Below are 17,384 nucleotides of genomic sequence, written 5' to 3'. Positions count from 1 at the left end.
AGTCTAAGTCTCTTTCTGGAAGACTTTGCTCTGAAAATGAGTCAAACTGCAGAAAACTGCAGTGTCTCATCAAATGATGTTCAAAAAAAAGCTGTTGCAGAGTCCGGGTTTCTGAGGAGACTGGAAATGAAAGCTGACTTGTCAGAACTGTTTCTGGAGTGGTAGCAGATTAGGCAGTGCTGTCTTTTAAATATCTGGTTTAGCTGCCTTCAAGGTAAACTTTATTATGCAACAAGACAGAAGTGGCAGACTTTAATAAATATGTGGGAACTAATAACTGGTCACCCTTGTAGGGAAAACCCAGATAGACTATGTTAATACTTGGGCCCTCTTGTAGTTAGGAGTTTTCCAGTACCTAGCTACAAGAAAGCTGGAGAGGTACTTTTTAAAGGAGCATGTAGGAATAGGATAAGAGAAAAATGGCTTTAGACTGAAAGAGAGTAAGTTTAGATTAGATATTAGGAAGAAATTCCTTACTGAGAGAGTGGTGAGGCACTGGAACAAATTGCCCAGAGAAGTTGTGGATGCCCCATCCCTGGAAGTGTTCAAAGAAAGGTTGGATGGGACTTTGAGCGACCTGATCAAGTGCAAGAAGTCAGCCCAAATCATTTTATGTTTCTATTGTTTTATGAGACCCAGAGATCAACTCAAATCCTGTAGAGGCTTTAGGTGAGTCATCGGGGTCCTAGCTGAAGCTTTATGGATTCTAAACTCATTTTCTACCTGAGAAACAGCTAAGAGGGATATTATTTTAATTGAGTTTTGATTCATCCCTATAAAAAGGGATGTTAAAAGTCATCAGCCTAAACTTAAGGTAAAATACCACTAATATTTTTAAATTATTCTTTTATTCAGAAGAATGATTATTGAAAACATCTGGCCCTGAAAATACTTCTACTTTTAACCAACATTTCTTTTATGAGGTAGTGGTCCATTCAGAGAAATGAAGCCTGGGAAAGGTATCTTACCTAAACAGAAATTTTAAGGAGTAGTCTGAGATAACAGAAAAGGGATTGAAATTTAGAGTTTAGGATACCAAGATCTTACTTTATTATTAGATTATAGTAGTATGACAGTAAGTTTTAACTGGTTTGGGTTGTCATTGTCATTAGTATTAGACACACATGATGGACAATACCTACCTCAAGAAAACTCAAAAAACCCAGAAAATGAAACATAACAGAAATTAAATACTTGCTTTCTTAATAGCTCTGGATAAACCACTAAATGTCACTGGAATTTTTTCCCTTCTCTTCCTGGTGTCTGACAGGGCTTATCTGTCCTACATTTTCTATTTCCAGATCTTGATTTTCCAAACTACATCTTTAGAGAAGCAGTGGTAGAAGAAATCACCTAATTTTTCTGTAACTGGTAGTTTTAGCACAGAGTGAATAGCTATGCTGTATTACTCTAACATCCTGCTTCTGAAAGCAGGATAAAGCTCTCTCAACAATCTCTCTGGTTGCTCAAATCATTTGGAGATGGGGCATCTTTTTTTCATCTTTGTCACATATGGTGAGGTAGGAAAGGCTGTTTTCTGGATTGGATGGGAGGGAAAGTGTTCATTTCTCTGAATGGTGCTGTAATGGATTGACCATTTAGTTGAAATAGTTGGTAATTTCAACTTCATTTTTTTCAGTATCAAACTACTTGCTGAGATTCACCCGACTTTGCTGTCAGATCAAACAGAACCACCTATTTTGGCAGATGGTTTATTTGGTGGAAATTGCCCACACTATCTCATTCATAAACACCCTGAATTCTGCCTTTCTCCATTTTCTTATCCTGTCTGATTTATACTTCAGCTTTTTGGATGCTGGCTTAGAAAGCCTGTGAAACCTCTTTCCATGAAATGGGGGTTTCAGCTGTGAATCCTAAGTGTCATAAACCCACAGGTAGCAAATAAAAACAGGATAGGCAAATCATCCCTTCTCCAAGTCCCTGTGACATTCCTGGCACATTTTTCTTATCTCTCTGTGCCTGTAACCTTTGTCCTTCTAAACTTTATTCTACAAAATTCTTAAATCTCTGAAAAACCCACCTGCAATATAACATATTGGAAAATTTGCTATTTCCTAAAGGACATGGGGTTAAAAAGGAACATTTTCCTCCTCACCCTCCCCAATGTCTCTGTATTCTCTCCGCTGTAGATATCCTAGGCCACTGCCACCCCTCCTTCACTTGCTTCCTTATACCCAGTTGTCTGATTCTCTCACATACACAGAGATGCCTAAACCGGTCATACAGGTTCAAGCAATTTCAGTCACTGTATTCACTGCCAGTAAATCTAATTATTTCTAACTTGACCTTAACCAGAAGGCCACAGTTTGAAACCCTCCCAACAATTCAATATATCTGCAACATGGTGTATGTAAGTAGAAAATCCTAAGTCTGTTCCAGTGGCACACAAGGAGAACATGCTTCTTCCTTCTCCTCTTCGTATCTCTCTCCCCCTAAGATGAAACTCCCACACCACCTCTACTGGTTTCAGGTGTAATCATAAACCAGCTAAAGGCAGTTATGGGTAATGTAGTCCCATGGCTCACGCCTGTCTGTTTGAACAAGCGGTGCCAGGTTCCTGCTAGACTGCACATTCCAGCAGGCATTGCTCAGCACTCTGAAGAGGGAGGCTCGCCAGGTGTGCTCCAGCACCTACCTGAACCCTGAGCACGCCAGAGTGTTTCAAAGCCAGAGCAGGAATAAGTTCTCCTTCAACAATACTGATGTCTTGAACAAAACCATAGTTTGGATCTAGGGAAAACCTCTTAGTTTCCAGAATGGTGAGTTTGCTTTTTCTTAAAGTATCTTTTGCTGATTATGTTTAAAATACATTGGAGGATCTGAAATGTCAGAGTAGTTTTTTGCCTAGTACTATTGCATCAGTCCAATACTATCTTTGGCCATTGCTAGTTCCAAGTGCTACTGGAGAAGGTGCAGAACTTATGTACATTTTGAATTGCATGATATCGTACCCTAGGGTGATTTGGGATGTATGGAGAAAGGCACTTGCTAAGTGCTGATGATTGCCTTTGCTGAGAGTATAAATAATGGTGAACCTCTTAAAATTTTTAATCAATCAGTCTTAAGCTCTCCTTCTCTGTCTTACTTCTGCGAGATGAGCTGCTGTAGATCTCTGTGTGTGTGTGCGCGCACGCACCTCTGTGGGGTTTGGTTTTTTTTGCTGGTTGATTGGTTGGTTTGGTTTTATTGAAGCACTGTATGAACTAAAAACACTCCACACATGCAGCTGTTGGGTTGGCTTCTGGCTTTGTCAGCTGGGGATCAGAATGGTGAGCACCTCCTAACAATCCTCCCTACGAACAAGGCGGCCATTAGAAGTCAGAAAAAGAGAGTTTAAAGAGCACATATTCTTCTGAACACTGAAATATTCATTCTCTATTAAAAGAATCCTTGAAAGGTAATACCTCCAGCCTAAATGGAGGCAAGACCTATCATGCTAACATACCTTGAACCAACTCCCTTTATGGCTAAAAAATAACAAGCAGCGCTGGCCGGTCTGTTTAAAAACAGAAAGATTTAAGTGAAAGACAAAAAAAGCAGCAGTTCTTGTTCTTTTCCCACCTGTTATTACCACTCAGCTAATTCCTCTTTTTTCCATATGGATTTATTTTTTTAAGAAGAATGATCAAAATTTTAACAGCTTGGGAATAGTTTTTGACTGGCTTTATTATGAAAGGGAAATAGGTATCCTCCTGAGTAACTGATCTAGAGAGAGAAGAAGTGAGGGAATCATTCATACTGGGTAGGTCTTGGGAGGCACAAATTGCCACACTGGCAGCACTTTTCCTGGCCCAAAACCATGTACTTGACAGTAGTTAATATAAAAGGCTCCAACAATGAACTTATACACTGAAAACAGTTGCACAGTGTCTGTGTTGGGTGGGACATATACAATGGGATTAACAGCACAAGTTCAAGCTGGTTATTGACATGTGAGAAGCCAGAGAATGGTGTTTGCCTTGGGTACATTAAAAACAAGGAATACCTACATTTGTATTCACTAAACTACATAGTACACAACAATATCCTGTGGGAGTATGCTCAACAGGTTAATTACATAGAGTCATAGAATCAAAGAATTGCTTGGGTTGGAAAAGACCCCTGAGAACATAAAGTCCGACCATTAAACCAGCACTGCCACGTCTGCCACTAAACAGTGTGCCTGAGAGCCACACCTACACATCTTTGAAATACCTCCAGGGATGGTGGCTCCACCACTTCTCTGGACAGCCTGTTCCAAGGCTTGACAACTCTTTTGGTGAAGAATTTTTTCATAATATCCAATCTAAACCTCCCCTGGCACAACTTGAGGCCATTTCCTTTTGTCTTATTGCTTGTTATCTGGGAAAATAGACCAGCCCCCACCTCACATCAACCTCCTTTCAGGTAGTTGTAGAGAGCAATAAGGTCCCCCTTGAGCCTCCTTTTCTCAAGCCTAAACAACCCCACAGCTGCTCCCCATAATACCTGTGTTGTACACCCTTCATCAACTTTTTTGCCTTTCCTCGGACTTGACACAGCAATAAGTTGTAATAGAAGGTTTATTTAGCATTTAAATATTTGGTTTACATTCTGCTGCTCTCTTCCCTATGTTTCTCCTGTTATTATGAGAATGGCTAATTGGGTTCAATTGCACACTTTGTTATTCAACTTATTTTAAGTCTTTATCATAGCTATTTCCCCCTGTGGACCAGGAATATTTGTGTTTGGTGGACTATCTGTGAGAGATTTCTATGAATGGTATCCAAGGAAAAAAAAACAAAACCTTTGATGCTCACTGTCTCTGAAGTTGGATGCCATTCCTCTCTATTTTTCAAAATAGATGAACTCAAACTCCTTGAGAAACTACATGTGTTCATGCTACTGCAAACTTTGGCACAAGTCCCTGTAGGGAAGTCCACCCTTAAAGTATGAATACAAAATATGTGGAACAAACACCAAAAACCCACATGGTCCAGGTAAATAAATCACATTGCTGTAAAAGTCAAAGACTGGATTTTTTTGGACAGAACAGCCAATTAGTCAATCTAATCTGATGATCTCTAAAGGATGTCCTCCTGTCTGAAGAGCTGAGCTCTGCAGTAGTGGCAGCTGTAGTTCATCATATTTCTACACCACAAACATGGTCCATACTTGTAGCAAAATTTCTAAAACAATAAGCATAGTTCTGTCTGGAACTATAGGCTCTCCTATCACTTCTCCTACCGCATAGAATTGTAATTTACCTCACAGATCCCACAATGGGAAATGAAACATGATTTGGAAAGATAAATCTACTTGAATGTCATCCCTTTCTTGATGTCCCATACACTGCTATCACCAGATGTTAACTTCTATGGAAGCCTTTTCCTCTCATCTCTTGCCCTCTTTCTGGAATTGTTTTCAGTTCATCTCCTTCAACTCCGTAATTTCAGGAGAAAATAGGTGTTTTTTTTCAGAAACTGAATTGCAGTGCAAATGTGACATCCTATACTAATGGAAAGCATGTACTTCAATTAGCTCTGCAATATTTTACCATATTTTCATCTGCTTCTAAGTACAGACAGGTATTCCATTTGCATTTCTGCACATCCTTTTTAAACTGCCGAAGGTCATGCTCAAACTTTTGCTAATAAATTTCTAAACTAGTTTAGAAATCAATGTGTGAGTAATTTGAAATTGTTCCTTTGAGAGCACGTCTTCTTATCTACAACAAACCTAATCTCACACTGTCTCATTTATTAGGCTTTTCCATAGTTCTTCATAGTCTGCTCTAGTGTTAATAATCTCAGTAATTTTGGTTTGTGAGCAAACACAGTCATATCACTTTCCACTGGCTTTCCCTTTCCACCCTCCAGAATTTCCTCAAAGAGCCTACTGTGTACTTCGATACGTGGAGTTACTGCAGTACATCCCTACCAAGGAGCAGTGGTGAAGCTGAAGCAGGGCTTTGAACCACTGAAAGCATCAGAAAACCAAAACAATTTTATAGCTTGTTGCAAGGGATGTTTTGGGCTCTGGTTCGGTGTCCTTTTGGTGATGAGAAAAAGAATTTAGGTTTGGATGTACCTGGAATTTTAAAGGAGGCATATACTGATTAATTACTGTAAGAGAAGGAGTCCTTTTCTTGTGCAGCTGAACTTCACCTTGTAAGCCAGCATGATCAAGGAGAAGATGGCTGATTATTTAGCTGAAAGCTATATTATATGCTGTCTCTCCCTTGCTGTGTGGGTGACTCTGCAGGCTTAAATTCTCTGGAATCCCACAGCCCAGAAGAGAATAATTGAGGTGTTATGTTTGGGATATATATTTACAAAAGACTCTAGATGACAATTATTTGAGTCCAAAATGTAAAGAGTAGACTATTTTGCCATTTTATTCAGCTCTCTCTATGGGGAAAGGATCTTTTTGAATTATTAGAGAAAGTCTGCCTTCGCTGGCTACTCAGAGTACTTACAAATCTTTGTGTTCTTTGCTGCACACCTGTGAGAGGGAGAGCTGCCACTTTACTTTGGGTAACTTTTTGCACTCCATTCAAGCTCGGTAATGGTTGCATGCTGCAGAATGGGGTAGTCCCCTTGCTCATACCTAGCCATTGCTTCCTGCAGGCCAGTGCAGGAGAGCACTGAGTCAGTGTGCCTGGACCAGCTCCTGGTGAGACCAGAGAAGCACCAGCGTTGATGCAAAGGAGATGTAGGACTGCTGTTTGCTGGAGCAGCCAGACAGCCAGCCACCCAGTCAGATGGCATCCCCAAGACCAGGCTTAGCCTCAAGCACAATGCCACATGATCTCATCTCTTTTCTAATACTTTGAAGACTTGGGAGACTTGACCCTTCTTCTAATCCAGGCTTGCTCTGAGCTAATTCTTTAATCTCTTTCTCTCTCTCTCTCTCTCTCCATGGAGGCATATAATATTTCCCTGCATTAAATGGGGGTTCACAAGTATTTAAATTGATTCTAAAGCATATTGGTTTATACTTTAATTTGCACTGACCTCTAGTTAGATATAATGATATTATTTGAGGTTTCATCTTTACCTACTAATAACTGCCAACAGCCATGCTTGTCCATTGTGCCATTCATTCTGTGATCATGCCAAAGGAAGCAGCTCCTTTCCGCTGGCTGAATAAGCTGTATCGCAAAACGTTCATGTAACAACTTGACAAGGAATTGTTCAAGTTCTCACCTGAGCCTGTGTCTGTAAAAAACCCCAAAAGTTTCACAAGTCAATGCAAAGCTTGTGACCCATAAGTGACAAATCCTACAGCCTAATTTCTGTCCTGTGATCCTAAATGGGACCAAAGTTTGGATATGTATTTACATAGAGAATAAACTGTTTTTCTGCATGCGCTAAGCTGCGTAATTAAAAGGAAATGGCATTGCCTGAAATAACTTGGGGGAGAGACAGCTGACAAGACTTTGAAGTGGTTTGTTTATATTCATACATGATCTCACGTAATACCTTCTCTTAGCCCTGAAGAAAAGGCTGTCATGTGATGATAACCTTCTTGGGTGCATCCTGATCCTCTAGCCTTAACAGGATCTCTGTAAAGGTGGGAGGGGTGGAACACTGCAGAGAGACAAGAAGTATAAATTTATTCATAGTACTGCCCTAATTCCTGTAGCACTAATTGCTACCTGTTGCTCCGTGTGAAATTATAATGTCTCAAACATGAGTAATGACAGATTGTTCTGCTCAGGGATTTTTCTTTTCTTTTCTTTTCTTTTCTTTTCTTTTCTTTTCTTTTCTTTTCTTTTCTTTTCTTTTCTTTTCTTTTCTTTTCTTTTCTTTTCTTTTCTTTTCTTTTCTTTTCTTTTCTTTTCTTTTCTTTTCTTTTCTTTTCTTTTCTTTTCTTTTCTTTTCTTTTCTTTTCTCTTCTCTTCTCTTCTCTTCTCTTCTCTTCTCTTCTCTTCTCTTCTCGCTTGCACTGAGCAGTGGATATTAATACGACACAGAAGAAAAGTGCAACTAATCAGGAAAATATGTAGGAGAGCCCTTTGCACCTTGGAATTCTCTGGTGTATTTTAACCGGCAATGATTGTACTGTAGTCACAAAACACACAGCAAAAGGTATTGTGTGCACTACTCACGTGCTCCCCAGATAAGTAAGAAGTTCTCTAGACCTTTCCTCATCTCATGTAATAAATGGTAGCAGAAACAGAAGGACAATATTTTTGGAAGTCTGAACTTAATAGGAGGGGCATTTTCCCCCACAACAATTTTTTTTTTCAATAATAAATGGTATCAGAATTCTAAGTTTGGCTGCTATTAAATAGTTGTACCAGATAAATGAAAACATGGGAGAGAGAAACACTGTAAGGGGGGGGGGGGGTGTGTGTGTATCAGTAATTTTCTGCTACCTGTAATACATAGCTACAGTTCAGTTTTATCTGTTTCTGGCCATAGCTGGAAAGGGAAGACAAACATAGCAGAGTGAAAGGCTGCCAGGAGGTGTTATGAATACCTGCCTTGCTCTCCAGTTAATTGCCTTTTCAGGGTGTGAGCACCCGGGTACAGAGAAGGGCTCTTGTGATATTTATGTGATTATTTTCATCCCTTTGGTCTGGGTGACAGTTCTCTTCCCATGGCACTTTCAAGTCCTGTTCCCATTCACTGATTTTCTAAGTAGTCTGGGACAAGTTGTTTGGAGCTGGATTTTTAAGGGGTTAGCACATGTTTGCACAATTCTTACAGTAGGGGTGGAAGGCACTGGAATATGGTTATCACTTTCTTTGTGGTCTAGTCTTCCCATCTTGGTTTGGACTAGTAAACTGTCAAAGGTTACCTTCAAAGGCAAGCTTCCAACCCAACTGTTATATGATTTTATGATATGTAAACTTGTCTATCTCCATTTTCCCCCATCCCTACCCTTCCTTATCTTGTGCATTAAACAATCAGTTTGTTGTTATGAGGCTCTGCTTTTTATGTATTTGTACAAAGCTTTGCATAGGGATGCTATTTATTCTAGTTCTACCAGAATATCAATGAAAAAGTAAAAGAAAACCCTGATTTGGGCCACAACAGAATATAAACAGAAGCTCTGAGGCATAGAATTGGATTTTTTTTTAACATTTCAGTTCAATAAAAAGTGTTACAATCACACAACTTGTCACGATAACAGCTAGGTAAAGTTCTATGGCCTTGATTCTTCACAGGAAGAGGGAAGATGATTGCTTTCTTGCATTTTTTGCTTTGAAATCTATGAATAAATCAAATTTAGTGATTCTGAAACGATCAACTGTAGGACTTTCCAGGTTTTTATGCTTGTGGTGCCAAAAACTGTGTCTTGGCACAAATAGGTCTGAGAGGCTGAAAAACCTAAGTGTTTCCTAGGTGGCAAATCATGCCTCTCCTAATATGGAGAAAGTGGAGCAAAAGCTCACTCCGTTTCCCTGTAGGCAAAAAGTTCACTTGTGGATTACAGGTTAAGCCTCAAGTTTTTTTAAATGCTAATCTCTAAAGAACTTTAAAATGAAATTACTTGTGTGGATGCTAGTGATTCAGCATACTGAATGATGATGATAGACATTGACCTACCATTGTAATATATTGCTAAAATCAGCAATTTGAGATTAATTTGTACTGTAAAATAAAATTATCTGAACCAGTTTTCACAACAGAGCAAATTTGCTTAGTGCCATTTATCAAGACTGTTGGGGCATAACATCATTTCTTCTTGGTGTGAAGTTGAGTGAAATCTCCTGAGGTTGTGAAGACTAGAACTTGTACCATGTTAGACAAATATTTTCTTATGTTCTTGTTGATGACCTTCTGTCTGGTGGATGTGACATAGCTGTATAACAGCTAACAGAAAAGCACCACATCATAGAAGGTATTTAGATCATAATAATGCAAGTTTTGAGCAAAGTTGTACATATTTCTATTTTTTACTGAAGAAGGAACCTATACAAATATAACCTTGGGCTGTGGTCTGTCAGGAGCTGGGCTCAACTAACTTAATGCTGGTCAACATTTGGATCATGCACCTCCAAGAGCACATGCCAAATTAAAGTTTAGATGAAGTTTTGGAAGCAGAATATATTTGAGTATCATAATTCACATACTTCATGCTTTTCTTTCCCTTTTTGTACTAGACAACACTTTGTTGGAGAATCTTATGTTCTGCAAATATCTGCTTGTCATCAGCAGTGACCTGAAATATAGATGAATAATTTCCATTAAAGGGATGCTGAAAAACGCGTTCAATAAATTGCACAATCAGGATTACATGTGTCTGTAGGATAGAGATAAAACAAATAACAGGAGTCTCCTGTCTCATTAAAGCCAAGGAAAAATGCCTTAAGCAAAGTTACTTGGTGTCATGCATCAAGGTGCACATCAAGGTGTGTGCTTTATTTGCTATTTGTAAGCTAAATGTTAAGAGGATGTTTATGGTATTTAGGACATCATGACACTTGTACACTTTAATCAAAGAACCCCTGACAGTGATGGCAAGGATATATGTACAATGGTAAGAGTGAGCTGATTGACCTAAACTCCACTGCAAACGTATTGTATATGTTGATCTCTATAGTAAAAAAAAAAAAAAAAAAAAATCCAACCCAAAATAACAGATTTGGTTAGGAAAAACTAAACTGTGGAATTTTGCATATATGGTTGTGCAGGATTTCACATAACAAAACACGTATTTTGAAGCTTATTATCTTGAAGTGTAGGAGCTAGTTAAATGTGTAAAACTCAAGACTTGCTGCCAAGGAGGTGAGATGGGTAAGGGAATGCTTTGATCATCAAAGTCAGTGACCTTTTGGAATGGCTGTGAATTTTTCCTCCCACGTTGTGGTACAAATGGAGCAAGGACAGTAAACTTATGAAGGTGAGACCAGGAAAAGTTCTTCTTTAGGGCTGGCATTTGGAAGGTGTTGCTGAATAGGCTGAATTCTCTGAGCTAACACATGGCAGGTGCCTTCAGGTTCCTAATTAGGGAAATCAAAGCATTAGAAAGCTGTTGTAAGTGAGGTCTGTGTTTTAGTTTATTTCACTTGTAACCTCATATTTGGTACATTTCTGTCTAAAGAAAAGGCTGCTCTGCTCTTACTGATCAGACTGAAATAGGCCAGCTAGAAAAACTCGAGCTTCCCAGAGGCATTGATCCCAAAAGAAATGGCCTGTGCAGGTACCTGTAGGGACTTGTGCCCTGGGCTGTCTAGTGATATTTGAGATGGATGTCTGTTCCTTTCAATCTGCTGTAGCCATTGTATGGGACACTGTTGGTAGTTTCCTCCAGCAGGGAGAGATTATCCTCCCCTCGTGCAAGACTTTCTCTGCAAGTCAGAGAAAACCTCAACTCTATACATCACATGAAAATTTCATTTCCAAGTAGTAATTGTGAAATTAATGTGGTTTTGCATGATGTTTAAACATCAGAGGGGTCTCAAATCACTTTTCTGTAATTTCTGTAGTCTGACAATCGTCTAAAGAGCATTTTCACTTTGTATACCAGATGATTATTCTTTCTGGTGAGTGGAGCATCATGTGCCTACAGAGGTGGGTTTAGATGATTAATGGCACCCAGGGTTGTTTTTTTTTTTTTGTGTAGGAAGCCAGTGAGACCATGGAACTTCAGCTTTTTCAGACTTAGTATTATAAAATATTGAACTTGATTAGTCTGTGTAAAATTGGAAGGTGAACATGCTCGGTGTCTGAGAGGAGTGAGGCAAAACAAAGTATTGACACTAGGATTGTCACAAAGCTTAAGAGTTGCCAGTTCTTTCACCAGTTTTATTGGTGAAAATTAATTTTCTGCTTTTAAAAGTTCTTGGAAGAGTGCAAGAGTGATTGGAGTTGTGGATTTGTTTTGGTTTAGGGTTTGGGTTTTGTTTTTGTTTTTTTTTTTTTTTTTTTGAAGGGGGAGAAGGGGACAGGGAAAGACCAAGGGAGAAGCTGGACATAACATACAGAAATGCTGTGATTCTAAGTTACTGATCTACAGCAATAACTTCAACTGTGGTGAAAAATAGCAAAGCTTTCTGAAAAAGAAACATAGAAATAAAAGTCTGGGAAAATATTTTGAATTGATGGAGTAAAATCAACAATATTTCTGAATCATTTTCCTGGAGATTTTCTGCAGGAGTGTCTTAGAGGCAATCTTTGGGAATTTGATAAGTTTGCTTTCAGTCCAACTTTCTAAGCAATTTATGACTGCATCTCTTAAGCCATTGTTTTTATTTCAGGATGTCAGCCAGAATTTTTGGGACAAAAAAAAAAAAATTCTGCAACTGAATTGACTAATTCTTGTATGTAAAAAGATGAAATTTATGATAATTTAGGGGTTAGTTTGGTTTTTTTTTTGTCCCTTTGACATGTGACTGGAGTGGAGAGTCTTCTCTATTATAGAGCTTGAGCCACTGACATCCTTACTTTCTATCCTATGCTCATTTCCTCAAAATCTCTAACACAGTGTCATAGCCAGTGAACCTGTGTGGAGGTATGTGGATACAAAAATGCTGCTAGCAAGGATTTTCTTGCTATTTTCTAAGCCCGTGAGAGACTTTTCTCTCACACAGAAGAGGTAGCAGAGTTATGTAAATAACCAAACACCTGCAGCCTTGAAAAGTCTTGCTTATAGTAGAGTAGGAAAATATTTTGACAATGGAAGTTTTAGGATTTTAGCCAATCACCTCCAAGGGGTGGCTGATTCTTGTCCGATTAGACTATGAAGGAAAAAGTCTATAAAAGAGTTTGTAAAACAATTAATTAGATCAGTCTTGCTGCACAATTCCTGCCTGCTGGATCTTCTCTCCTCCTCCCTACAGCTGCGGGACACGGTGATATATCCTAGGGCTTAGGGCGTGGTAATAGAGGTAGGGAAGGAAATAAGAAAGAAGGAAGCAACAGCTTTATATCTTCTTTCTCTTTGCACCACTGCCATACTAAATACAAAGAAGAAATAGGATTAAGTTATTATTAACATTAAGATTTCTTCATGGCAAATGGTATGGAAAGATGTTATAGAGCTGTGTGGGATAGATTTCTTGCATCATTAGGCACCCATTGGTGTATAGTGACAGGTCATACTATTTCTGAACAATTACAGCTCTCTCAGCTGCTTCATCAAATTTTGCCCTCAGTGATGTTGGCTCAGAAGGAAGAGCGAGAACCAGTGAGAAGGTAGGGTGTCGGTAGCAGCCTGACGGGCAGGGATGCTAGGAAAAGCAAGTTGGAGCTCTGCAGTTGCTTTTGGGGGGAATAGAGACAATGTGAGATAAAAGTCAGCACAGGAATGCCTGGGCTCACTTGGGAACTTCTCCAATTTGTTGTACAAGCATTTCACTGATCGATTTTGGAGATCAGCCAACTGTCTGGTGAGAACCTTAGGAATGGCTTCTATGTCTCAGCTGTTCAGGGAGCCAGGACAAGAGAATACACAGCCTTAAGATGCTTCCAGTAGGTAATACTATCCATCACAATATAATAGTGTGGTTTTCCTGGATGGGAAAACTGGCTTTCCACTGAATGCTGCATCTAGGCTGATGGTGTACATCACCAGAAGGACAACTGCTGCTGAAAAGACAGTTGTATACTGTGGTGCAGTGGAGAGAATGAAGGTGGTTAAAGAATATAGGGACTGGAGGAAGAAGAGACCTGGAAAAGTTATCTCTTACACTTCTTGCTTTCACTTCTGAAAAAAGAAAATTGTTGAAGAATGATTGTAACTGCAGTATAAAAGTGGATGAGATTGAACATGTTATTCTGCTTACTGTACCAAACATTAACAACCAAAATTATAGATGCCCTCCTCTAAACACGTAGGAATAGACAGATCAATGAAGGAGCCTGCAAAGCAGCTAGATTTAAAAACTAAATTTAGACACATAAGGGCATGCAATTTATTGGGAACTTGTTGCTTCAAATCTTCTCAAACTTGATTGCTCCTTTAGAAGAAGATCCACAGTGATAACGTACCCAGTATTTAATTTTTTTTTTTTAAGGTATAATCACTGCCATTTTGGTTCTAAGACTACCAACAATACTGGACTTAGCAGTCCTCATTTTCATAGGTAGAACTTTTTCCTTTTTCCTCTGAAATGTGCAGTCTTCCGTAACTGGAGTTGGACTATTAAACAGAACCTGATATTGCATGGCAGTTTATCTTCCTCTGACTTAATTTTTGTTGCTGGATCTTTACCATTTTGGAGTCTATCTGGCAGTCATATTACTTCAATGAAAGTATTCAGTTAAAAGTACTATTGAAAAGTAGTAGATAAGAGTACAGTTCAGAGGTTAAAATGTCCTTCATTAGTAGAGAAACTATCCATTTAAACATGTATCCCGTTTGCTAGAAATAATGGGCCTTTCCTTGTCAAGAGCATGTGTGATTGTTATGTAAAGGGAGAGTTTGCAGTATAATGAGAGGTGCTGTTTTTGGCTTTTAGAGAACAAAATGCATTTTTATGAACTCTCCTCCCTTCTTCCCTTCAAAATTAAATTGTCAAAAATAACTTTATAATATTGGCAGGTGTAGCTTAAAGGACAGCTCAGGCTATTATTAACAACATAGGCACAAATGCTTTAAAGGCAATGATGTCTCACTTCTGGAGGAAAGATCCAACCAAACTTCGGGAACTGTAGTTGCCATAAAAAGCAACAAAGGAAAAGTTCACTTTCTGCAGTATATTTTGGAAGTTGTCTCTGTGATTAAGACTCCCTTTCTGATGCTCCTTTCACCATGTTCCTAAAGTGTCAAGGATTATTGAACAAGTCCTTCAGTCAAAACAGGTCAATACACAAAAAATAGGTAACAGTCTATCCTTGTGAATATTATTACAATCTATCAAACATACTATTTGTGCTGGTACATGTTCCCTGTGTCTGTTATGTGGTCAGTCAAGTAGAGCAAAATGTAATTTGTGGATTCACTGAAGAATGATTATGCTTGCAGTTATTAACTCTCTGAACTAACCTCTAATTACAACCAGAGGAATCCTTGCCAAATGGATTTACTTTCTTCTACTATATTTAATCTAATTATTTTCCCAAACAGGTAGTTGCATCTTTTATTAATTTTTTTCCATGTTGATCTGATCATGTGTCATCCATTTTCCATTGTTTCTGCTGTCTCAGTATTGATCTCCCTTTATACTTCCCAGGAGAAATGGAACAAGTGATTGTCATGTTTCCCCTCTCTTCACCATGCCATTCTTGTCCTACGAAACTGGGGTACCTTTTTTGCCAGTTTAAATATTTTGAAAGCTTGCCTGAGGTAGTTTAAACCTTCCAAAGCATATTCTCCATGTGTGTTAACTGTGTTAATTCATTTTTTTGGTTGGTATGTATGCTGGAGTTTTTTTGTTCCCCCTCCAAGTTAACCAACACCAAACCAAAAGGTCCACCTGACAGTACAGGTTTTCTGACGTTTTTCCTTTGTGTTGAGGCAGAATTCTGTCATGCTTATGGAAAGATAGACCTTACCTTATCTCATCAAAGCCACAGCACATTGTAGTGTCCCCCTGTATCCTTCTCTGGGCACTCACCTCAATTTGCTGAAAGTGCAACACCAGAAGCCTAAAGGCACCTTTCATATGCCTGGATAGCAGGTTCAATTTCCTTCAAGGTTCTCATTGCGTATTTTGCTCATGCATCTTTAATCTACACCTGTCCAAAATAAAACGTTGCTATCCAGGCAGCACACTGACAGGCAATTTAGTTCCACAGCTGGATGTTCAAGACTGGATCCTGACATAGTGTCAGCCACATCACTTTGTCATATCATTCTTGGCCTGAAATAACAGAAAAACCATCCTACATATTTACAACAAATCCAGGTGATTCAGGTTCTCAAAATCTGCTGTTAATATTAATTACAATAATAATTTCAACAGCTTTAAGAGCTGTAAGCAGCTAAAACACTGATCTTTCTCTGTGGGTGGTTTCCTTGATGTATTCTGCTTTACCCTGATGCTGTGAAGAGAGTGCAGCCCTTGCAGGATTTTTTTATCACATCACTGGGCCAAGATGAGACATTTAAATGTTGAAAGTCAAGAGGGATTTCTTCCCTGCCTGTGCTCAGCTCTTAAATTTAAAATTATATCTATGACACATGTAACTCAGAAGTGCCTGATTGCCAGTTTCTGTGGAAGAACTGAAGAACTACTTCACTACTTGACCTGGGTTTGATTGTCTGGAAAATGGATCCTTTGCTTGTTTTCTGGGTGGATAGTAGATGTGCTATTTTCTATATATAACTGGAAAAACTAGAGGAATGTTGCCAGAATCAAGTCTTAGGGACAGAGGAAGCCTTTTTTTTTCTTTCCCCTTTTGGTCATGCCCCAGTGACTCTGAGGCATACAAAGGATTTCTGTTTATGCCACCACTGCTTCTGTCCGCCACCACTGCTTCCTGCCCTCAAAGACCACAGCTCATATCTATCCTGCTCAAAGCTGACTTGTGGCATTAACATATTCAGACATCAGCCTTTCCCAGGGAAGGACATAATGAATGCTATGCAAAGTTGGGAGTGCTCTCTAAGCCAAGCTAGTGGGCAGATGTCTCAGCCTTTAGCTCCACTTGCCATCGACAGGCAAGCTGCTCAGTTAAAGACCCAGTGTAATTCCTTCATGCAGCCTGGATGTGAGAAAAAGTCTAACTTAGTGGAAAGAGAAGAAGAAATCAGGGTAATGAAATAATATATAGACCACTTTGGAGGTGTCATGTACTTAAAAACCTGTGATCACAGCTATAGTTCACAGGGATATAAATAGCTAACAGAGATTTTGAGCATCCTGGTACTTCCCACTTCTCTAGGCTGATTAAAAATGTTGATAGCTGAGGTTTCTGTGTCATCCTAGCAAACATTAAAAGTACCCAAGGAAAAGCAGCAGGGCTCTAGTTCACATGCAGAACATGGTATGTACAGGCTTTGCCTTGCTCTGCAGTGTTGCATGCATTAATTATGGTGACACTGAAACACTTGCAGCACCTAGAAATGAAAATTTTACTTTGTAATGAAACTTCTAAATTAAAGGTGTTCCTTACAGAGTACTTTCAATATCCACTTTGAAGCAATAGCTGTTGGCTTCAGTCAGAAGTACAATACTACAATACTTGTAGTATTGTAATCTCTGTGAAGGAACCAAAAGTGCTTTCACAGAACCTCCAAAAGTGAAGAAACAAACTGTGCTTCCAAAATATGTACAACTATACACACTAAGTGAGAATCCAGTGAGATTTTTAACTATTGTTTTTAACTGTTGTAAGGACATAAATCCATGAAAGGATTAGGCTGATAAACTTGCAAAGCTTTTTCTGTCCATCAAAAAGAAGAAATATTGCATTTTCATAGTGCAAAGTTGGATCCATTAATTAATTTGTTAGTGATATCTTTACTTTCCATTTTCTGTTCTTGAAGAAGTTACTTGCTAAAGT

The 17,384-nt window shown here is 38.9% G+C and overlaps 1 protein-coding gene across 1 annotated transcript in view; it reads left to right on the top strand.

Moving 5' to 3' along the window:
• The first annotated feature begins 2,670 nt into the window (after positions 1-2,670).
• The window catches only part of MACC1 (MET transcriptional regulator MACC1), a 37,270-nt gene continuing 22,556 nt past the window's right edge, over positions 2,671-17,384 (top strand). Inside the window, exon 1 of the mRNA XM_069007082.1 lies at positions 2,671-2,780. Coding sequence (XP_068863183.1) covers positions 2,778-2,780 — 3 coding nt within the window. The 5' untranslated portion in view covers positions 2,671-2,777. The remainder of the gene's footprint in view (positions 2,781-17,384) is intronic.

This window comes from Aphelocoma coerulescens, chromosome 2 (assembly GCF_041296385.1).
Source record: "Aphelocoma coerulescens isolate FSJ_1873_10779 chromosome 2, UR_Acoe_1.0, whole genome shotgun sequence".
Lineage (NCBI taxonomy): Eukaryota > Metazoa > Chordata > Aves > Passeriformes > Corvidae > Aphelocoma > Aphelocoma coerulescens.
The sequence above is the reverse complement of the archived record's forward strand: the minus strand, read 5'-3'. Positions and strand labels throughout refer to the sequence as shown.